General features: G+C 38.3%; 1 protein-coding gene across 1 annotated transcript; it reads right to left on the bottom strand.

Moving 5' to 3' along the window:
* Positions 1-1916: 1916 nt before the first annotated feature.
* LOC113225643 lies at positions 1917-23460 on the bottom strand. The gene is made up of 3 exons (XM_026458010.1): positions 23401-23460; positions 2990-3163; positions 1917-2771 (listed from the first exon to the last, which is right to left on the bottom strand). Exons 1-3 carry the CDS (start codon positions 23458-23460, stop codon positions 1917-1919), a joined length of 1089 nt encoding a protein of 362 aa, XP_026313795.1.
* Positions 23461-24289: the final 829 nt, after the last annotated feature.

Here is a 24289-nt window from a genome sequence, read left to right on the forward strand (position 1 = left end):
AATTGTTTATTATTTTCAAAGCAATCGATACAAATAATCGTATTATATATATATAACTGTTTTACATAATCAACAATCCAGTTATTAGCTATTAGATTATGTAAAACTGTAGTGTGACCACATTGCTTTATCGTTACAATCCAATCTCTAAGTAATAGATTTGACAATCTCGATGGCCGATGGCCCAGCGGTTAGGACTGTGGACATTAGAAAAGGAGGCATCTGATCTGGGTAGTGCTTTAGAGTTCATTTCATCACTTTTAGTTTAAGAACAGGTACTTTTACATTACAGCACAGTTTACAATACAGAACATTGGTGCGTTTATGAGGCTCATTAATTTTGGGCTGGAAATGACTTAACGTTATTTTGACATATCACGCGACTGGCGATGATACTACTTTGTGATTAGTTCAAAGTTGTTATTTTTTGTTCTTTATTATTTGTCTTTTTAGTGATGTTTTGCATGATTTGTGATTTTATAAATCTGTCCTTGTCTTTGATATCCACTTTTAAGTTCTTGTTTATATGTAAAAATTTGTTAATGGCATTTGAATACTTATCTTTATGTATAACCACTATAGTAATTAGTCAAACATTTTCCTTCAACGCATTAAATTATTTTTGATAAAAATATCAACCTATATGTCTACCATTCGTAGGTACGGTCCAAAAGTAAAATTACCAATTTGGCATAACCGGTACGCGTAAAAACTTTGACCATTTTTCACGGGAACTACACACGCCCTTTTCGGGCGAAATCTCCATTTACGTTTCGATTTCCGAATTTCTTGTCCTTCATTCATTAGCAAGTTCAATCAGAAGGTCTGGCGCGGTTATTTATGACCTCGCATCACCCTTACAATTACGAGAAGGAAAAACTTTCTCCATTACTGGCGCCCGGAGGCTTTCATAGAAAAAAGAAATTGTATACCGTTGTCGTACGGCATAATGGATTCAGGGGTTGGTTCGACTTCGATTTATCTGCCTGCAGATGTGACTGAGTGTCTAATAACATTTCAGTAGAGCAAGCATAGATGAGCTATATAGATAGAAATCACAGTCATAATACCTTATTAAGGCGAAGTGAGACCCCATATAGACGTTTCGGCGTATTTTGACTACACATTATCAACCATTTTATATGTCCCCCTGCAGAGTACGGGTTGTAGGTTTCGGTTAGCACTTATGAATAAAAGACTGACTTTTATATTATTTTTAATCGACAACTTAATTATAATTCACAAAAGTTCAAGTGGAGACCATATCTGTCAAAGTGAAGAGAAAAACACAGACCAAAAAAGGCGCGCAAGCCGCGTTATTTTAACGGCTTTGCCGGCCACACCACCCCCCTCGGAGAAAGGTAAAATCACCAAATCTTAAACTTTATACGCCTACCGGAACGAGTGACGTATGGGTTTGCAGAGACTGAAAATCCAGGGGATTTCTTAGTCACTGGAGAAAATTCTGGTTGAGGTGATGTATCAGTTGCAGGAGGTTGGTGTTGGTGTGTCAAATCCGGAGTAGTAGTGGTTGCTCAATAAAAGCAGGTTTGACTCTGTCGACACTTACTACGATTGATTTTCCCTTAAAATCGATATTAATGGTTTAACCATCGTCAGAACGATTAAGAACTGAATACGGTCCCGTGTATGGGGCCTGTAAAGGACGACGAACAGAGTCGTCCCGTAAAAATACGTGGGAGGCGTGAGACAGGTCCTTAAAGATAAAAGACGTGGGTTGTGTGTGACGAGACGCGCCGACAGGTCGAATGTTCGACATGTGACGGCGTAGTCGGACAACTAGATCAGTCGTGTCTTTGATTTTGTCAGGTCCGGGTGCACGTACCAACAATTCACCAGGGAGGCGCAAGGTTTCGCCGTAAAGCATTTCGGCAGCGGTTGCTTTAAGGTCCTCTTTAAAAGCCGATTTCATTCATACACGATACACGCTCGATCATGCCATTTGCGGCTGGATGGTAAGCGGTGGTACGTATCCGTTTGGTGGCGAAGTTTTGTAAAAGTCGACGGAACAGGTCGGACTCAAATTGCGCACCACGATCTGTTGTAAGTACTGAAGGTACCCCGTAACGCGCGATCCATTCCCTGGTGAAAGTTTCTGCTACTTCTTCTGCCGTCGTTGTCCGCATGGGCCAGACTTCGGGCCATCTGGTCACTCTGTCAATTGCCGTGAGGCAATAACGATAGTCGTTACAAACCTGTAGTGGACCTATTACGTCCATGTGAATGAGTATGAATCGACCAGATGGCGTATCAAAGTTGCCTAAGGGAGCGGAGTTATGACGAGTTACTTTGCTGCGCTGACAAGCTTGGCAAACTCGAGACCAACTTCGATAGTCTTTATTTATGGAGGGCCAGACGTACCGATCAGCTACGAGGCGGGTTGTTGCACGAGATTCGGGATGGCTCAAATTATGAAGTTTATTGAAAATGGCTCGGCGAAATTCGGGAGTGACATAGGGTTGAGGCTTGCTTGTTGAAAGATCACAGATTAAAGAGAGATCGGTGCCAGGGATTACAACTTTGGTAAGTTGGAGGCTGGAAGAATTATTCTCCAAAAGTCTTAGGAGTTCTTCGTCCGGCTTTTGTGACTTGGCAAGATCCTCGTATTCCTGCTCCAGGGAGATTGCGTTAATTCGAGATATGGCTTCAGCCACGGTGTTGTCTTCGCCTTTGATGTGTTTTATGTCAGTCGTAAACTGACTTATAAAAGACAACTGGTTGAGTTGTGCCGGAGCGAGCTTCTCTCGGCGCTGTAAGAAGGCGAACAACAAGGTTTGTGGTCTGTAAAAATAGTGGCGTGCTGGACCTCGGGGATGTAACGGAAGTGCTGTACGCTTTCGTACACCGCCAAGAGTTCTCTACAGTCACACAGCCACTGAGACTGCTGAGGGGTCAGCTTCTTGCTAAAGAATGCAAGTGGAAACCATTATCCACCAATTTGTTGCTGCAAGCAAGAGCCGATATGTACGCTGGAGGCATCAGCAAAAAGACCTAGCGGGGCATCGCTAACAGGATGTTGTATCAAAGTCGCATCAGCTAAGCTCTTCTTACACGCCTCAAATTTCTCGAGCAATTCCGGAGACCAAGGAAAGGGTTTGGCTCCCTTGCTGTTGGTAAAGACAAGAGCATCGATTAACGGCGCCTGGAATTGAGCGGCGTGAGAGATAAATCAGCGATAATCGCCTCATGCCCTGAACGGTTTCAGGTGGTGGAAAATCCATCAGATGTTGAACCCTGTCTTTGGGAGGGCGAGTGCCCTGGGCATTGATCAAATTGTCTAAAAAAATAATCTCGCTGGCACCAAGAACGCATTTCGAGGAGTTTATGACCACTCCGCATTTCTGGAAACGCTCGAAAAGAAGGCGCAAATGATCCTTGTGAGTAGCATCCCGAGAGAATACTAAGACGTCGTCTACGTACGGAAAACAGAAATCGAGACCCCGTGTGACCTCATCGATAAAACGTTGTAACGTTTGACCAGCGTTTCGTAAACCTAAGGTTAAGGAAATTCGAAGAGGCCAAACGGGGTAACGATGGCTGTCTTCGAAATGTCGTCCTTAAAAACGGAAATCTGATGGTATGCCTTGACAAGGTCTATAGTGCTAAAAACAGTAGCACCAGCGAGGCTATTGGCAAAGTCATTGATATGCCTGACAGGATATCGGTCCGGGGTCGGTTTAAACAATTGGGCTACCATGGATTTGGTAAGCTTTTCGATCACCCGAAAAATCAGATCTTCAACGTTAAAAAATACGAATTCAACTTATTTCTTTAAGTAATATTGAAATAGAAACAGCTGAAAATAGACAGAAGAAGAAGAGGCGGTAGCGAGCTATGTGCCCCGAAACATGAATAAACTTCGGTCCATATAAAAAAAACACAAAATTCCGCGAGATTTTAATTTTTCATTCGACTGTTATTAGAGATATTTCTATAAAATTTTCTCTTCCGTGTTTCGCAAGAAATATGATAGGAAACTATAATCTTATTTTACAGTAAACGAGTGTATTTCATTTCTAAAAAGTATAATATGTTTAAACATCGTGCAATTAATTTAATAGCTCACCTCTCACCGTTTACCTCACACGTTTTAAACCCTACGCAACCACGATGCCATTTCGCCTTAATAAACTATATCAAACGATACGTATAATTTTTAATTTGGCCTTTTGGACATTGGATCGTTCAAAAAAATCAGAAATGGCATTAACTTGATTTTCTAATTTAAATGTCAAGTTCAATGTCCTAGAGTGCATCAGTGGACTCTACTACGAATGATGTTCTAATAGGTATGTTGTCGATACTGATAGAAGGTGCGCTTTTCTTAAAGTTATGATAGGTGCAACTGGGTAAATGAATACAGTTTGTGTTATTTTATATATTACTTTACGAAACGGTTAACAGGGGTTGAGCATAAGTACTATATTATAAAAATAAAACGTTTTAGGAGTTCGTATTTTTTATCTTATAATAGCTAAAAAATACGAAAAATTGTTAGAAAATGTATTAGGACTTGATATTTACAACGAATTTTGATAAATGGTTAATTGAAAATGGTTTTTATGGCATAAACATTGACTTACAACTAAATGGACGACGGGTCTAATACAAAAACCACGAAAAAAATGTCCCAAGTCAACCTATTCGAAATTTAAATTGTTATGTCATCGCAGTATCGCGCTGTCCGTAGAACAAATGAAGACTAAAGCGGAGTGTCGCGCTCTGTATACGATTTTAGCGCCTTACAAGTGCGGACACTTTTTAGCGCGGACCCGACGTCCATATAATTGTAAGTCAATGGGCATAAACGAAATTTTTAAGAACACTATAAGATGTACAAGATGAAACGATGTAGTATACTTTTTGTCATTCTTGGCTAATTTAATTTGTAAAATTCTAAACTGTGGTATTCTTATTATTGTACAAAAAGATTAATATTTTAGAAATATTTACATGCTGTTTAATATTATGTGAACCAAACTTTCACTGTTTTTCCTATATCGCCTGTTATATCATGTTTTTATGGAAATAACGAATTATTATTATTATAGTTAATCTAACAAAAGTGAATAGCTTTATGTGCTGTTGACTGTACATGCCGCCACGGAGATTCGACTCGTCCACCTCACAATTAAGAACCAGCCGCTCTCCCAATGAGCTCTCATAGTTATCTTCTAATTATTAATTTGGTAATTATATTAAATCAATTGCTTTAAAATTCCATACAGTTAATATTATGAAAGACAACTCAATATTTTGAATTGTTGAATACTTAATACGAAAACTAATTTCGAATTTCGCTACGAATATTAAATGTGCCGTAAAATATTTTGATTGATTCATTTATTCATTCCGTAATAGTGAAGAACTCGTATATCGACAATAGTTATTACCATGCCAACGCCAAATAAATTTAGCATTAAAGTGGTATCTTCCCGGACTAAGCCGTTGGGTAGCAACGGCACGTAGCCCGTAAGTCTGCGAGGCACAGGTGCAGTCTCCGCGAAGACAGGACACTCGAATATACTGCGCAATTTAATACAACTTCCCTCGGGGATAGCACTTGAATATGGTTTGTGGTACTTAATATGTAGAGTTTATATATATAGAGGTTCAAAGCTATCATCATTTGCCTGTCACCTTTTTGATTGTAACCATTGACTTACAAATAAATGGACGACGGGTCTAATACAAAAACCACGAAAAAAATGTCCCAAGTCAACCTATTTAAACGTAGTGACATGTCAAGGAATATGAAAAACCCAAAACGTTGAATTGTAATGTAATGTCATCGCAGTATCGCGCTGTCAGTCGAACAAATGAAGACTAAAGCGGAGTTTGACGCTCTGTATACGATTTTAACGCCTTACAAATTACAAGTCCATATAATTGTAAGTCAATGTGTTTCCATTAAAATCATTTTGTTTCGTTTCCGTTTTTTCGTCGTTTCGATTTTTGTTTTGTTTTTATTTGACACTTTAGTTTTTTTTGAAACTCAAGACAAGTGCTGTGATATGTGTGAGTGTGTGATATACATTCAAGTCAAATAATAAAAAAATAAAAAGGAATATGAAAAGGCTAAAACATTGAATTTAAATTGTAATGTCATCGCAGTACTGTCTAATTTTGCTTGCTTCGCTGTCAGTCGTACAAACGAAGACTAGAGCGTGAATGACGTATACGATTTTAACGCCCTATAAGTTCGGACACTTTTTAGCGCGGACCCGACGTCCATATAATTGTAAGTCAATGATTGTAAGTAATAATTTTGACGGAAAACGTTACATGTTGTGATGTAAGCGATTTCAACAATAAATCAAAGTCAAAACTAACGGTGATTTTGACCGTCGCTTGTAATAAAAGTACGTATAGCAAAAAAAGTACGTATGAAAATTATTCTTGGAATTACATCTATTTGTCAAGTTTTATTGCAATCGTACACGATCTTCTGTGTTGGCATTGTTAATATTAACGTACAATAAAGAATATTAAATTTCTTCCTTCAATAAAACGTTTACGGAGGCTGTTTGATTGTAATTTCGCAGCGTGTGTTCATATGTATTAACGCAGGACTGTACTTATCTAAACATTTTCGTAAAGTAAATAGTCTTATTTGAATTTCTCTCGCGTAACCTAATTAGCTGCTTTCGAAATAACAGCCATTAATATTTTAACTTTTAAATACAACACAACGTGTACCTTCGCTTTCCCGTAGGCAGAATATTCAGTAGGTCGAAACCCACCTGTGCGGGGAATGTTATTATCTCATTAGAGGAGCCCTTCCTACAAACAAACGGAATTTTAATACACCCCACCGACGTTATGTTTCGCCAAAATAAACTGTACTTCAATTGTCGAGTTGCAACGTTTTGCTATCGTAGTCTTGGCTCGGCTTAATTTGACTTTAAATTGTCAGTTAATGAAAGTGAGCTTCGAATAATAAGCGATGAAAGTATTTTACGGAGTTAACCAATTCGTGGTATTTATTTTTAGTTCTTTGTCGTCACTCTTTGGGGACCTGTGAAATTTAATTAACCTAAAAACGATATTCCTTTTAAAAAATACCTGAATTGGTCAGGAGAGCAATGGCTCTCATTAAATTGATACCATAGTTTAATAAGATAAGCAGTGTAACTCCCAAGCTATGCTGAGTGTGCGCGTTTTTATTATTATTTGTCGCGTCAATGTCTACACTTCATAGGGTTGTCACATTGTACAACTAAAATAATAATGTGACAACCCTACGAAGTGTTTTAGATTGTAAACATGATTTTAATAAATAAAGGTATTGTCCAACGATATTTACGTACTTGCGTACTAGACGCGGTGTTTCATACACATGCTGTGTTTCACTGAAGTGCGGAGAAGACACAACATTTCATTATCATAGATTAATAAGTAACAGAGTGTTCTAACTACAAAGACTAGAGTAGGGATAATATTAATAAAATAGTTGCTATGGTTACCATACATAAATTTAAAAAATATGAAAAAAGACTAAGCTGCATGGTTATATGATACATAACATAACATGAATAAGCTCGAATGTATTTTTTTAAATTTGTTTTTCTTTTTAGTAGCTGTAGAGTTCCTTGTAAAAGAGGTTGTCCAGAGACGTACTGCCACCTTACCTACTTCAACCGGTTTGTTTGCATGTTCCGGTTTTGAAGGGCAAGGGTGCTGGTGAAGTTACAAGCACATGGGACTTGCCAATGTATGTCTCAGGGTGACGGGCGCAGTGGTAGTGCCCCTCAGATCTTTGCGATTTAAAGTCTGAGTGGTATTGATATTGTTATGGACAAGCGTGTATCTTACCATGATGAGCACGACTTCTTCGTTCCGTCACTTGATATTATAAAAAAAGGTATTATAATAGTTAAAATAGTAAGCGGAAGGCCTGTGGGTCAAAGCAAAATGGAGTCGTTGATATAATCACAGTATTCTCTCGTTGTGTTGGAATAATCTTTGTCAAATGTGGTATTTAGGTATTGATATTTTTATACCAGCACTGCGGATTGATATCTCGAACGAGGGAGTATAAATTAAATGGAAATGAAATGCTCAACAATTCAGAATTTGAGGCACTGTTTTTCGAAGTACCATAAACACAACAATAAACACGTCTACTATTGGATGTCATTATTTAAACATCATGCTTTAATTATAAAATGTCAGGCGCATGCGACGACTCGCGCTGTCCAACGCGAGTGTACTCCGGGATTAGGCACCCGGCGAGTACGCACTCATATGTGCTATGCTCTGCTCATATAGCCGGGCTGCTACGTTTGTATGCAGTACCACTAGGTACTTGTCTTATACTATAGTACCACAAAGGAATGCTGGCATAATTTAGGGCTGTTCAGGGCTAGAATGACTAGGCATTTACTTGACCAACGCGTAACATCGTCGGCCATAACATCGCTTTACATCAATTGAAAAGAGTTGTTCCGTTAGTGGTACTAAAATAAATGGAAAATTTAACCAGGTTGTCAGTTGGTTTTTTGTAAAAAGCTCTCAAAATATAGAAATTATGAATCAAAAACAATTTTTTTTGACTTGTAATTTTCTAGTAATATATATTTATAATAGTACGGGAACGGATTTTTTGCTAAAGGCCTAGCGGCCAATGCCATAAAAAATATATCATTGACAGATCAGATGTCAATGTCATTCTTGTTCTAATAATGCCGCGCCGCATAATGCCTAACGCCGCGTGCACAAGCGCACTTGCGTTTTTCGCTTACTTGCGTTGACTGGGTCACGGCATAGAAATCTGCCTTGCGCGCAAAGGCGTTCACGAGTCAATAACTCTTTATTGCACAAAGAAAAGATAAAAGAAACACAAGTTATAAAGAACATATACAAAGGTGAGCTTATCTCTAGAAAAGATCTCTTCCAGTCAACCCTAGGCTAGTGAAAAATGAAGTCTGCGGGACTAATTATTGTACAATAAAATTAAAATTTACAATTTAAATTTAAATCACATCACAACACAAGGATGATAATATATACATATGACAGACATACACACATGAACCACACACATGAACTTTATATACATAAATACATACATAAGCAGAATATATATTATAATCTAAACAAATGACTAGTTTATACAGGCTGTATATTTGAAAGTGGGACATACTTATAGAGTGCGTTATATTCCTGATTCTGAACCCAAAGAAATAATAAACTAATGAACTTAAACTTTACAAAAAATATTTTTTTAATTTTTTTTTATCGACTGCCCTTTGAGAACAACAATAGTTATCGAAATCTATGCACATCACTATTATTGCTCCGACGCAGCGGCGGTTGGCGGCACGGTGGCGAAAAACAAAGCACAGGTCGGGAGTGGGGGCGCGGGCGCATACGCGAAATGGTGTTTGCAATTTCAGACAGTGCACGCGCGACCTTGATCTAACGAAGACACGTAAATTATTTTTACTTCCGCTCGCCCGATCGCCGCAAAATGGATATTTATTCTAACGTCGAATTGACTGAGATGATGTGATGATGAGTGCGACTTTACGCAATAAGTGGTGATAGTGTGAGACAAGCTATTGAAATGTTCCCAAATCGGAGTTTACACGGAGGCGGTGAACAGTGTCAAAGTGTTGCGTGGAAGGATTATCTCAGCGTTTTATACTGTGAGACAAAATATGTTTGTGTTGTACAATTTAAAACAAAATGTACTATGCCGTGCTAGACTATGCATTGTGGAAAACGGTGGATATTTGGAACACTTGCTCCGCACCACGTAAGTGTAAATAAACTGTAAATAACTAAAAAATCAATCATTGTAAATAATTTGATTTCACATTTTTAACTACGCCAAAAACCTCAATTCTTATTGAATGATAACTAGTTACTAAATCATAAACTTATCGTACGTAAAACATTTCGATAATAGTTTCGGTAGTAGTAAAAGGCTCACAAGTAGGACGAGTAACAGTGCCCAGAGAGGTGAGCGTAGAAGCTTTGATAGAGTCGGCAACTGTAAATGGTGAGTTGGTAAAGTATTTGTTGAGTGAATTAAGATCAGGTAAGTCAACAGTACAGTTACGATCTCTACCCACACGTTTTTAATTATTTTTGTGTTTAAGTGTTGCTGCTTTTTGTACTTGTTTTAGTATTGCAGTGTTGCTGGTAATTACTTAAACATGTGTACCATATGTTTGTCTTAAGTCAATTAAAAAAATGAAGGTCACCATTGACTTACAATTATATGGACGTCGGGTCCGCGCTAAAAAGTGTCCGCACTTATAAGGCGCTAAAATCGTATACAGAGCGCCAAACTCCGCTTTAGTCTTCATTTGTTCGACTGACGGCGCGATACTGCGATGACATTACAATTTAAATTTCGAATAGGTTGACTTGGGACATTTTTTTCGTGGTTTTTGTATTAGACCCGTCGTCCATTTATTTGTAAGTCAATGAAGGTCACAATATTTTTGTTATTATTCTTTTAAGCTCTTATATCTATCTAAAAAGTTGAGTCTGGTAATTTTTTTTCTGGGAATAAAGCACGAAGCTCCTTACTAATTCGGTACAAGTCTTTTGTGGTCAGGCATTCGCCCATTTTACATGAAAAAAAAATGTTATATACCCCAGAAACGTAAGAATTATCCCCTATATAAAGAATTTTCCCGATTTCAAAAGACTGTGCCGCATCAACCCATTTACACACGCGTCTCATGTGTCTAAACACTTCAAAGTCTTCTGAGAGTATCTTCGATAAGGTCACCACATCGATTTTTCCTATCCAGTAATAGCAAAAGATAATGAATACGTAATTATCTAACTACACTACAAGATTAATTTATATGTTGATTACTAAGCCAAATTCTGTTAGAAGTAGGTTAATATAAACACGAAACGTCGACTGCAAATGGTATCGTCTCGTATGTGTTTACATTTCATTTGCGAAAACGTGCATGGAAATACGCGACTTGAGCCGTTAACATGTGTTTTCTATGACTGGAAGTGTTAGGTTACAATGGGGCACAATCATTTTTTTATACGATACAAAGTAACGGGTGTAATAAAAAAAATCGATTTTATGATTTAGTTCTTTTTTTGTTATATTGATCTAAGATTGAGTATATAGTCAGGAATAGAGACGAAATGTTATTTAGTTTGTTTGAAAACTATTCTGCCAAATCATTACGGTGACAACTGGGCTCCAATTGGCCAGCCCGATTTCGAAACCTACCGTCAATTCTTTCACTTCATTACGATCAGTTTAAATTGAGCTTTGCTATAATGCTATAATGGACGACAATTAAAAAATGACATATTTAATATTTAAGTACCGACGAAATGTCAGTATGTTTTGTAATTAGATGTTTCGCTGTTTTTCCAACACCACCGAATGGAACAGCCCTCCATAGTTAGATATGTTATCTTTATTATAATAAATACAGAATATTTTTGGAATATACGGAGACGTAAAAACAGGTCAGTTGTGGGAGCTGTGCTATTTCAGCTTTCTAATTTGTGGTTTCAGTGCAAACGAGATTTAAAATTTAAAAGTGATATAAGGCCCATTTGAGTACAAAGATTTTTTTAACAAGCATCTCGGCTGCGTTGTCGAAGTAGCATAGTGCCTCAGTAAAGACATGTTGATGTAACATGTTATCGAAGTATTATGTGTCGAAGTTCTGTTCTAATGTCGGGACGAACAAGTTGTGCGCCAGTGGTGAGAGACACGCCTGTCCATAACAGCATTAGAGCTTCTTGTGAAAGAGTCCATCCAGGGAAGTATTTCTGCCGCCAAGCAGTAGTGTAACCATTACTGTGTTCCGGTTTTGAAAGGCAAAGGTGCTCGTGTAAGTACAGGCACATGGGACTTGTCAATGTCTGAGGGTAAAGGACAGTGTGGTAGGGTGGCACTGCAACTGGTAGACGTGATGCTTACCACCAACCAGGAACACGACTTGTTCGTCTCATCATTTGATATCATAAAAAAATCGATCTTGATACTTTCGATCGCTCTTATTCCAAGGTGTATAGAGCTTGACGTGCTCTTGGCCGTGTATCCTTTAGTATCTCTGTTTAGATACGCCTGGAAAGCAATTTCGGCATTTTGGCAGTTTTTTGGCAAATATACGGATTAAGTCAATGATAAGTCGCAGTAGGTATAGCTAAAATATTAATAATAATAATTGTTTTGTTCGCAAATGGATTGAAATGGATTGGAATGGAATGGCACGTATTGTTCGCCGGTTCTTGAACCTGAGTCCCTGACTCCGGCCGACTGTGCCATTGCCAGGGAATACCGCCTCTTCAATTTAAAAATTTAAATTTAATATTTTAGGCCTTGGGAGAGCCGATAGTATAAAATAGATAATAATAGTAATAACACATACATTTATTACCCCGCATTAGGGAACACACATAGACAACTACAATTTACACCCATACTCACGAAAGAAATAAATGTACGCCAAACAAATATTTCTCCCGGCACGGGATTCGAACTCGCGACCTGATCTTTGCGTGACATGCCTGCATAGTATCCGTTCGGCCATGGTTCGACCACGGGGACAATTAACATAATACGTTGATAACAACTGAAAAATGTTTGACATATCTAGTAACATAATTTACGAAACCATTGTGCGCGTACAATATTGTTTCGGGAGATTGCTGTTTTACTGTCCTATATTTGGAGAAGAGCAGAAATTAAAATTCTCATTTTGTAAAATGGTGCTCGCAATTTTCGCTGGTAACACTTGAAATCTAGAGCGATTACGTGTGCAATATTTCACGTTCCCTAGGCGTTGATACATTTCCTTAATTTACTCGCATTAGATAGGGATTTTCAGACAGTGGACGTTGTACGGGTGGTGGATAACAAATGCAATTTCCACCCTCACAGGCGAGGTGTTTCGTATCGAATTTTCGCTCTATTTATCGTGTGTTTTCTTTTATATATTCCACTTTGGAACTCGTTTGTTTACAAATCTAAATATATAATAACATTATCATGGGTTTGTCTGAAACTACACATAGATGGAAAACTGTTATGGCGTATGTTTTTGTTAACTACTTTGAATCTGGTTTTCCCGTACATACGCCCAACTACTGGGCACGGGTCTCCTCTGATTCCTGCACTAATAAAGGCATCGTTACTAACCATCCAGAAATAAAATAAAGTAACTTAGAAATTCGAATCATAGGTTCATTCTGTTACAAAGATTTGAACCGTTGGTCTCTGAATTGAGAAGCAGTCGATTTTCTACTGGGCTACATCCGTTGTTAAAAATTGTTCAACGTCATCTAGCGGTGTGCGACGGAACTTAATTATTTATGATATATTAATTGATTTTTGTAACAAATGTATTTTCTTAAAATTTTTTTTTACTAATAAATATAAATTTAATACGACATTCTTTAAATATGTAGATGTGGATGTAGTTCTAGTAACTGGAAAATTTAAAGCTAAACGGATTCTGACTGGAAAGCAACTCTTTAGTAGTCTTTAGTTGTTTAGAGTTCCTTGTGAATGAATTCGTATAGAGAAGCATTACCACCTTATCTACTTTTGTACCTTTGCCGCCAAGCACTGGTAGTAACAGTAACGCTCACAGTTACTGCGTTCTGGTTTTGAAGGGTAAGAGTGCTGGTGAAATTGTCCCTTGCGATTTAAAGTTTTGAGGACACTGCAACTGATATAGACAGGCGTGTCGCTTACCACCAGCCACGACTTGTTCGTCTCGGCACTTGCCAACTTAACAAAAAATATATGACAGCGATGTGTAACAATTGTAATTTAGGTGTCCTTTTTTCCGTTAGTTTTCTCAACATGGTGGGCAAATTTCTTTTGTGCCCCGAATACGTAAGTTAACATTGTCACTCCACTTGATTTGGTCGGAACGTGGGTGTGACATTTTCGCTTACGTGGAAACGCAAATGTTGCGCGCGTCATGCCTCGCACACCGCGTCGGTAAAATTGAGTAGCATGCGACTGTCGGTTCACTGTTGCGCTTCTATCACGTGTCTCCAGTTTCCTTCGTACTCTATCTTAGTTTCTTTCGTAATTGTGGTCGTTTTAATTTTTTTTTTTTCAATATTCGAAGACTGTCATAATCGTCAATTAAGTAATAATGAAGAAACAAATAACTGAAAGAAGTACTGTACCATTGCTATTATTTTTTTTAACACACTTCGTCCTAAGTTTTTTATTATGTATTTTTATTATGCGGCTTTAGGATGGGTAATACATCTTTTTCACCTTATTACAAAAGCATTTTTTGCACACTAGCGTGGAAAATGTTTTTGAAATTAAACTTGACGATAGACAGTGGTGCACCTAACTTTTTCTTTGGATAAAAAAGAAAAAGATAAAGACACGTTCAACTACGCGATTTGTCGTATATTACTTATTTATGTAATATAAATCCGTGGGTGTATTTTATTCTTATTATTGTTGACATTAAACTGACAATGATAACAAATTGTGTTTATTAAATTAATTTTATTCGAAGAACGAAAATAATTTAAGTAATCTCTTAATTACACAAAATAAAAGTACAAGCAAGAATGAAAATTGATGAGGTGTAAATTCAGAACGCATCCGAAGATAAACTTTTCTTATAAATAAAAAAAAACTGATGTTTTATTGTTCAATTGTATTTCTATCATCTACCAATTTCCTCGTTATAGTGAGGTGAGAAGTTGTTTTGCGTCTCGTGTCTTGAAACACTCGCCACGCTCAGGAATCTATTTCTGAAGATCATAGCTTTCTTTGCTTGCTGAAGTTTCAATACAAACACTCGCATCAAACAACAACATTGCGGCCTTGCATAAACAAACAACTATCAACCAGGTTTAGCAGGCACCCGGTGAGAGCATAGAATAGAGCAAAGAGTGCGGGCAAAGAGGCTCGGCCGAATTCGCGCCACGATCCCAAAAGCTTTGGATTTTTTATTTTATTTATAACAACTAATTAGGTGTTATTTTGTTTATCGTTTTTATAAGATATATACATAGTTACAACAGCATACATACAATCAAGTTTTTTTATAATGTACTTTTTTAATTTTTTTATGTACTGGGTTCCGGTTTTGAAGGGTTAAGGGTGCTGGTGAAATTACTGGCACATGGCACTTGTTAACTTATGTCTCATGGTGATGGTCGCATTGACAAGTGTCCCTTAAATATTTGCAATTTAAAGCTCTGAGTGGCATTGTAAGTGCTATGGAGAGGCGTGTCGCTTACCACCAGGTAAGACTTGTTCGTCGCGTCACTTTGAATTGTGAAATAATTGTAGATTTTTTATAAAAAAAACTCGGCCTCAACAATTCGTGGAATTACATCTATTTGTCAAGTTTTATTGACAACGGTTACCCGGAAAGTGTGCGACATCGGATTCATCCCCTAGTTTGCCACTCTTATTAGAGGTGGAATATTTCCTTCAAATTTAAATGGTACATTAAATTTCAATACTGAGGTACCCTCTTTCCAACAAAAAAAAATCATCAAAATCGGTTCACATTAAAAAAACAGTCGAATCGAGAACCTCCTACTTTTTCTGAAGTCGGTTAAAAACATAGTAAAGGTTCATGGTCTCTGCCTGCTTTACTGATAGACAGGCGTAATGGTATATATGAAAAGCGAGTGAATAATAAATTAAATACCTGGCTTTGGGTTGTCTTCTATGTGTAATAAAAAAAAAATTGCAATTTCGTGTCCGATTGGCATATGATTGACTGTATGTTTTTGTTCCTATTTTTATTTATCACAAAGGTGTTGGTTTTCTGATAGGTGTGACTAGGCCATTGCTGGAATTCAAACTGCACCCTCCTCAATGGGTGGCATGTATTCTTCATAGCAATAGACTTTTCAAGAAACACGTAATGGAAGGTTAACAACGCAACAGGACGCGAGTTGGAGAGATTGAACGTAGCACGGATGAAGACGTTACTATTTTCCTCTGGAGGGCTTTGCATCCCTCGCCTGACCATCTGGGGCCGCTGCATTTTTCGCATCGGCGGCTGGTTTTGTTGCCGTCTGTCTAGATCTCTTTTGATATATTGTGTTAGGCGAAGTTTTAAAATGATTATTCAGACTTTTGAGAATGGTGGATGTGATTTATATTTTTGTGTTTAGTTCAAATTCTGATTTAATTTAATTTATTTCTTGGTGATATACAGTTATAATGACGTTAGAAGAATGCATTTGGAATCATTGTAACCTATATACCCAACATTACCGGCAGCGGCATGCAAAGTTTTCATAATATTTGTCATATACACAGACGTCTACACCGCACATCAGTAAAACACAGTGTGTGTGTGGATCGCCGCATCACATAGATTTTTTAAATGATACCAAATGATGGGACGAACAAGTCGTTCGCCTGATGGTAAGCGACACGCCTGTTCATAACAGTTGCACTGCCATTGCGCCCGTCATTCTAAGACATAGGTTGATAAGTCTCAGATGCCTGTAATTTCACCAGCAAACCTGAGCGCTGCAATGCTCACCTTACTGCTTACCGCTACTGGCCGCAGAAATAGGTAAGGTGGCAGTACTTCCCTGAACTCTTTCACAAGAATCTCTACTGCTACTTATAGATACCGTTGGTCTCGAATTTAAGTTGTATCTTTTCCCCAAGTTTATATTTAAATGTAAATTACCCCGTATTTTAGCATCTCCTGTCTTTAATATCCAGGTATTTATAGGATAGTTTATAATATAGGACGACCGACGGCTGAAACTCGATACGGACCCGTGTCTGGGCACTTTTGACGTTTATGAGGGTACAAACAACAAGCGGTGTAATTTGATCTGTCTATAAAACAAGACAATTTTATTGCCATACACAACATTGCGTTTTTCGTGTTAGTCATGGAGTTGGGTATAATTCAACCGAATAGTTCGATAGGATTATAGTTCTCAAATCGAATGGCGCATTCTGAGCTATTCTGGACATTCGAGTTAAACGTTCATATACGATATCGTTATCTATTTATATGGTCTGTATCGTTATCCAACACCGTTTATGGAGTTAAGGCGATTGACATACTGCACCGCGCCCCGTGACGGAGCGCGGAGCTGCGTTTTTTAACATTGCACTGAAGTGCCTCATTTTATACGGAAAACACACGCCGTCGAACACACTGACAACGGTTTTCGGTACGGCACACTGCGCTCCACACTACCGTGCATATTTTTAATCAACTTGTGTCTATTCCAGTAATTGTCGTTCGGATATTCCCTAACAAATAATCAAAGGATTCAGTTGATATACGTGCGTAGTTAGGATAGGACGTGCGGTAACTTTCATTCAATAACTGTGTTCTGAGTAGCCTTTGCCGGTAGAGAAATTCGAGTAATCGTTCGAGTTTGATGTCATTTCGGTTCGGCTTCGAATACGATAGTTTGATGTTCGATTCGGGTGTTGTGAATAAAAATGTCGTGAGGTTCTGAATAGACCCCTAGGTGGAAATTCTACGAAAGACATATCAATGTACTGGGCGGAAAAGACATACAAACCCAAACTCAAAATATAAGTAGTAATGCATCTCGTTAACGATGAATAAACATATCGTCACAGCTCTTGGAAAACGTGTGATACGTTAGATATGATCAAAACGAATTATTTTACAAACAGAATAAGTTAATTTGAGTAAGGGACACAACAACGGAAATAGGAAAACTGGTAACATATGTATAACGCGCAATGTGTTCGAATTAACAAACGTAATGGTATCTCGCTCTTACTTTGCCGAATCTTTCTCTTTCATGCATGATATGTTTATTATGTTTACGTTAACAATAAAATAGCCCTTTTGTTCATTACTGAAAGCTGGAGGGCATTGCAAGCTTATTGTGTTCTCGACCGCGCTCTGCCATAGAGAACACCTTTACTAATTAAATAATAAATATCAAACCTTTCATTGGCTGCCCTTACCTAATAAATACATTACAGAAATTTCGGAATCGAGTACAACGAGTACCAATTTATAGATTACAGAAGTAAGTCTTTAGCTAGATCAACAACTGCATAGTTAAAGATGAAACAAAACTTGCACTACAAACTTTAAGACTGGTTACAAACGCAACGTTACCACAAACGCGTGACTGCATCGATAAAAGTACATGATTAGCAACTAAAAAAAAAAATATTTTTTTTAACTATCAGTGGAGTAACAAAGAGGTCGTCAACGTTAACGTCAGGTAAAGTTGTGGCCTTGCGTGTGCCTAAACTATTTAAAAATAGGGGGAACGGTAGTTTTTAAAATGATGTACGTTATATATAAGTCAATAAACGGCAGTAAGAATAAAAAATAGGTGTAATAAAACTCCTTATGTATGCCGTCGACACGGTGTATGATCACTATTGTGCCACTACAGCTCTTGAGAGCGAAGTCGTGTTTATCATCTGAAAGCGTCCGTAATGCCACCGCGTCGACGTGTTTTTGGCGGGTTATTGTAATCCACGTGTCTATTTATACTTTTCCGTGTGTTAATGCTTAAATTGTAGAAAATGAACTAATTAATAGTACATTACTGCCGAAGCCGGGAAGTAAGAGATTGCTGGACGAGAGTATGAGTATGATTTTCAATGTTCTTTGCTTAGAATAATAACGCATAGAATATTCAGTAGATATAATTTCATATCAAACGAACTGTCACAAGTGAGGCAAAAATCAAATTCATGTAGGTGTAAGCAATTTGTATCTACGTTCGTCGGCACGCACACAAATATACAAATAATGATGGCATGGAATAACATTTCCCTCAAAAGTTTAGTATAAGGGGTATCTAGTTTATGTTTATCTGACGTATTTTTACACTCATTTACCGCACATTTCGTCATTTTTAGCTAAAATTCTTGAGCTGTTTCTCAAGAATTGAAAGATATTAGTATCGAAACTAATATCTTTCAATGGAACACATTACGATATATATACGAACAAACCTAAAACCTATAACCTTACCATAGTTGCTAAGAAATTGTCACCTGTTCAGTAGAGACTTCAAGTTACTGTATTCCTTAATAATGATGTATTGTTGGACTATACATTTGAGTATGGAATATGTGACCTTATAACGTTGATGGCTTGTGAGTTTTAGCAAGTTCGCTAGAATAAGTCACAAGTAGTCTCCGAAAACGAACTAGCATTTTTTTCGCTTCTTCATTGCATGAAAATTTCATAAGTTTTTCATGCTTACTTTGCTCATAGCCGGCAACACATTTTCCATCGCTAATATTGCCTCTTGTTTAAAATTAGGTGGAATCCATTACTGTATTTTCGTTATCGCTCGTCTCACTCATTTTCGCGACGAAAAAACAGGAAAGAATACCAAAGCACTTTAGTTTTTTAAGTAAGCGGTATACGTAGGTATTTTTAATTGTCGCAATTACTAACCCTGGACAGTTGGCTGTATGAGTTTTTCCTTTGCCTGTTTACATAGATCATATAGATTTAAAAAATTAGTAAATTGGAGGTTATTGGATTTTTATACTTACTTTGCAGGCCTTGGTCGGAAAGAAATCTCACGGTCCATAAATGACTAACTTCCCGTTTTTGCTTTTTGAAAGTAATGCAAAAATTTCCGAGCATGTTTGAGAATAAGAATTTTTTTCTCATCAACTGTATTTATTGCAACAACAAGTAAGAGTGGTGATAGCTTATTGGGAGAAAGGTTGTTTCATAAATGAACGAAAACGGCAAAGGAAAGCATCATGATTAGAGTGTGAGAGTTCACAAGCCTTGCAAAGTCTGTAAAGTCCCCAAACCGATTGTACGTCATGCGGCTTGGGGACTTCACAGGTCCAACTTCCAACTTAGCGGCTTACGACTATAGATATAGGAAAGTTATAACCTAAACGATTAGAGAAGTCTCGTGCCCAGTAGTGGGCCTTATGTTTATTTACTTATCTATTTATTCATGGAAAACCAACTGCTTCAAAACGCTAAATAAAAACAGCGTGTAATATTGATTATGACGGCTGGGCCACGCTACCATGACTCAAGTACTAAAGTCGCTAGCGATTGCGAATTCAACACTCGTGAGAGGTAATATAAAATACAGATAGATACAGCTAATCGAGTTTTTCGTTTCATAATACTGTCTGAAAAAGTGTCATTCCAGAGCAATCTTTTACAAAAATAACAATTTATCCATTCCCCTGGCGTGGTATTATAAAGTGTCCATTGTGTATCACAAAGACCCCTGACGGGGCGCATCTCTCACCGATTCCGTTAGGCCATTTGTTTTATAAATGCTCCATCATTTGTGGATTGTGGTCTTCGAGGGACCACTGTTCCCGATGCGGGCTTGTAACTAATCAAGCGAGTGCTTTGCTCTGGATTAAAATGACTCCGTTTGAATTTTACTGATTAATTTACCCGCGGGATTTAAACACTTTTGTGTGGTAATGAACGGTTTCTTAACTTTTCGGGTTCCGTCATCAACTACTCTTTAATCTTAGATATTTAAACTTGGAACATGAAGCTGGTAACGTTTCTTCTTTGGATATCTAAGCTTATTCTTTGCTACCAGGTTTCTGGTCACCGGAGTAATATTTTTGAGACGAACAAGTCGTGCGCCTGGTGGTAAACTACTCGACTACCCATAACAGTTGAAATGCCACTCAGAGTTTTAATCCCTAAGATCCGAGGGAAACTGCCACTGCACCCATCACTCTGAGATATAAAGTTTTTTTTTATTCTAATGTAAGTGTACAATTGACCTCCATCTCACCTGATGGAAAGTGACAATGAGGTCGACGATGGAGCATGCACACATAGATAATGCCTATTCAGTCTCGCCTTGAAAAGGTCCAAGTTCAGGGAACAAGTCTGCAGGCAGGGAATTCCACTCCATAGCCGTTCGTCATATAAATTTGGAAGCGTAATGCTTCGTGTGAATCTTTGGAATATCCACAACATAGGGGTGGAAGCCAAGCATACGCCTAGTCCTCCGATGATGGAAAGGGGAAGGCGGAATTAAATCGTGTAATTCCATCGCACACTCTCTGTGATATATCCTGTAAAATACCGATAAGCAGGCAACTTTACGGCGGTGTTCAAGGCTCTGCAGCTTCGCCTCTACTAATTCCGAGTCACCTATAAGGCTCTTGTCACGCTTGTCAATTGAATCCAAGGTGGTCAGTTGATATGTAGCAGAGCCATCCCAAAGGTGGCAACAGTACTCCATACACGACCGGACTTGTGCTTGATACAGCTGAAGCAACTGTCCCGGTGTGAAATAACGCCTCTACCTGGAAAGGATGCCAAGCTTCCTGGCTGCATTTTTGGCTATGGATTCAATATATCTGCCGAAGTTCAGATTGGACGACAGGTCCAATCCAAGCAGTTGGAGACGGTCGGCTATTGGTATGGATATATCACGAAAAGTCGGAGTCAGCTCAAAGGGACTCCGTTTAGTGGAGAATAGACACGCCTGCGTTTTGGTAGCCTTAAATTTGAAATAGAAATAGAAATAGAAACCATTTATTGTAGGTACCTGGAATTAACATATCATTGATATGCAGCAGAAAAAGTGTTGCAGACAGTACGGAACCCTGAGGAACTCCGGAATCTATCGCCATATGTTCGGAGGAGTAGCCTTTTAAAACCACTTGAATGGAACGTTCACTCAAAAAATCCGAGATCCAATTGCAAAGGTCAGTGGGAACCCCGTAACATGGAAGCTAACTTAAAAGGCTTGCGTGCCAGACCCTGTCAAAGGCTTTAGAAATGTCCAAACACACTGCAAGTGCTTCGCCTTGCTTTTCTATAGCCTAGCTCCATAGGCATACACAAGAAGATCCCCGGTAGATCGCCCTCTTCGGAATCCATACTGGCGATCACTGAGGAGGTCATTGTCTTCAAGGTATGACAGGAGACGGTTGTTGAGTACGCGTCTTGCAAAGTATGGAAGTGACTGAGATAGGTCTATAGTTGACAAGGTCAGCTCTGCTTCCCTTTTCGGGCACAGGTTGCACGTTTGCAAGCTTCCACGACCTGGGAGCTACACCAGTCTCAAGTGAGAGGCGATACAGGTGTGTGAGAACAGGAGACAACTCAGGCGCATAGTTACGTAGGGCTACCGCTGGAATTCCATCTGGCCCGCTAGCTTTATTCACGTCAAGATTCCGCAGAGTACTTCTTTTTGGCGTATGCGAACTGGCGCCATAGCGCAGCCCACCTGAGGTAAGGTAGGTGATACGTTCCCTGCGGCATCCAGATGCGAACTCTCTGCAAAGAGTGAGGCAAAGAGATTCGCCTTCTCTTCTGGAGTATGAGTCAGCGTGCCATCCGGCCTCAGAAGAGGCGGCAAAGATTAACGGGTCCCATGCACCTGTAGAGTCACCAACACCCTTATCCTTCCAAACTGGAACGCAGTAATGTTCACTTTACTACTTAGCAGCAGATATAGGTATAGTGTCAGTACTTTGCAGGACGAGCTTTTTCTAAGGAAGCTCTACTGCTGTTAAACTGCTTGCGTGTAAACGTCAAATAAATGAAATCAAAATAAGTGAAATATTATTGAAATTCGAATGTGTTCAAGATATGGGTAGATATATATTTCGACGAGTGTCAGAAGTGGCGGCAAGGAGGAATTACAGCCGTCTTAATTGTCTCATATATTCCGCATCAAACAAAATCCAAAGGATTTTCCACCCACATCTCATTACCATGTCTTTCATCTGTTGGCGTCACATTGTTAACGGCACTCTTACCACAGACATATATTGCATAAATATAGGTTATTCGTTCTACAGAGAACATATTTGTGTTTCTCGTTCACTCGTAGAATGTTTCCCTTCAATGTAGGAGAAAAAGTTAGGCATGTACCACCACAGTTCTTGTACTAGATTTGGAATACTAACCAAAGTTTGGACGTACTAGGAAGAAAGTAAGATGGGATAGTCTGGTTATATAGCGAAAAAAAGGGTACTGTTAGCGATTTTACGTATTAATGGTTTTTGGAGAATAAAACTTGCATTACCTACATTACCAAATAACGAAAGGAACGAAAGAAAATCTTTTTTGTAAGAAAATTATCAACACAAATTAAGTTCTGTAGAATATCGCTAGATGGCGTTGAACGGTTTCTGTAAAATTTTAATTTATTTTAATAACGGTTGTAGCCCAGTGGTTAAACGACTGCTTCTCAATTGAGAAGTCGATGGTTTGAATACCTTTGGCGGTATGTATATTATGAAAACCTGCACGTCGAAGAAGGTTTTGCGATTCTCGGAAAACATGTGCAGTTCTTAATTGCGCCAGTGTGACAGTTGACAAGTCCCATGTGCGTGTAATTTCACCAGCACTCACCCTTCAAAACCGAAACGCAGTAACACTCATATTACCACTTGGCGGCAGAAATAGGTAAGGTGGCAGTACTTACCTTGACGAAATCTTTCACGAGGAACTCTGCAGCTTCAGGTGCGCGTACGAGCGCATGCATATGCGCTATTATGCCTCTGACATCTTATAGCCAAGTAGTATTGTTATGTTTTAATACGCAATTTATTCTCAAGTTTTTATACCCGGTAAGAAATTACGTAGCTGTTCATTTAAATCACAAAGCGGCTTGTGCCTATATATAAAACAAACAAGATCAAGTTGACACTTAATTTTTTTTATGAAAAAATAGAAACACGCTCACTCACCGGATATTAAGTAACGATATCACCAACGATGATACTTGTTTGTCCAAAAAAGTATCTACTCCTTCTAGCCTTGAATAGCTCAAAGTATAGCATTTTATGTTTTATTATAGAGAGCTTAGAAGTCATAATTTCCATAATCACAGTGGAAGAGGGGAATTCTTGTAAGTAAATTATTCACCATCACGTACTGCTCAGCTTCGGTATGAAATTTTAATCGCGAATAAGGAAACGAATCAAAAATTAAATTAACAAACTTTTACACGAGGCGTCTCGTAATGTAATGAGTTAAATGAAATATTTTACTTAAGGGAAACGCCATTATAACACACTTCGTTGATAATTTCAATAGTATAATTAAATTCTCGCAAGTTAGTGTTTTTACCACTAGTACAATTTTGAAAAAAAAAAGAAATTGGCAGCTTCTGTGACGCATTGACTTAATGGCATTAACTAATTTTTTGTTGTCATTTTACTGTTATGGCGTACGCCTGTCCATAACAGTTGCAGTGCCACTCAGAGTTTTAAATCACAAAGATCGGATGGGCACTGCCACGACCCCCATCACCCTGAGACATAAATTGACTAGTCCCATGTACCTATAATTTCACCAGCACCCTTCAAAAC

This window comes from Hyposmocoma kahamanoa, unplaced genomic scaffold, assembly GCF_003589595.1.
Source record: "Hyposmocoma kahamanoa isolate Upper Pololo Valley unplaced genomic scaffold, ASM358959v1 169, whole genome shotgun sequence".
Lineage (NCBI taxonomy): Eukaryota > Metazoa > Arthropoda > Insecta > Lepidoptera > Cosmopterigidae > Hyposmocoma > Hyposmocoma kahamanoa.

What these genes read in the sequence shown, in the direction of transcription:
- LOC113225643 (XM_026458010.1), bottom strand. Translation starts at nt 23,460, where the DNA reads ATGCATGCGCTCGTACGCGCACCTGAAGCTGCAGAGTTCCTCGTGAAA. An exon ending in TCGTGAAAGATTTCGTCAAG is followed by an intron (nt 3,164 to 23,400) that starts GTAAGTACTGCC and finishes GCTCAATTCCAG; the next exon opens with GCGCCGTTAATCGATGCTCT. An exon ending in TTTTTGCTGATGCCTCCAGC is followed by an intron (nt 2,772 to 2,989) that starts GTACATATCGGC and finishes GCCTTCTTACAG; the next exon opens with CGCCGAGAGAAGCTCGCTCC.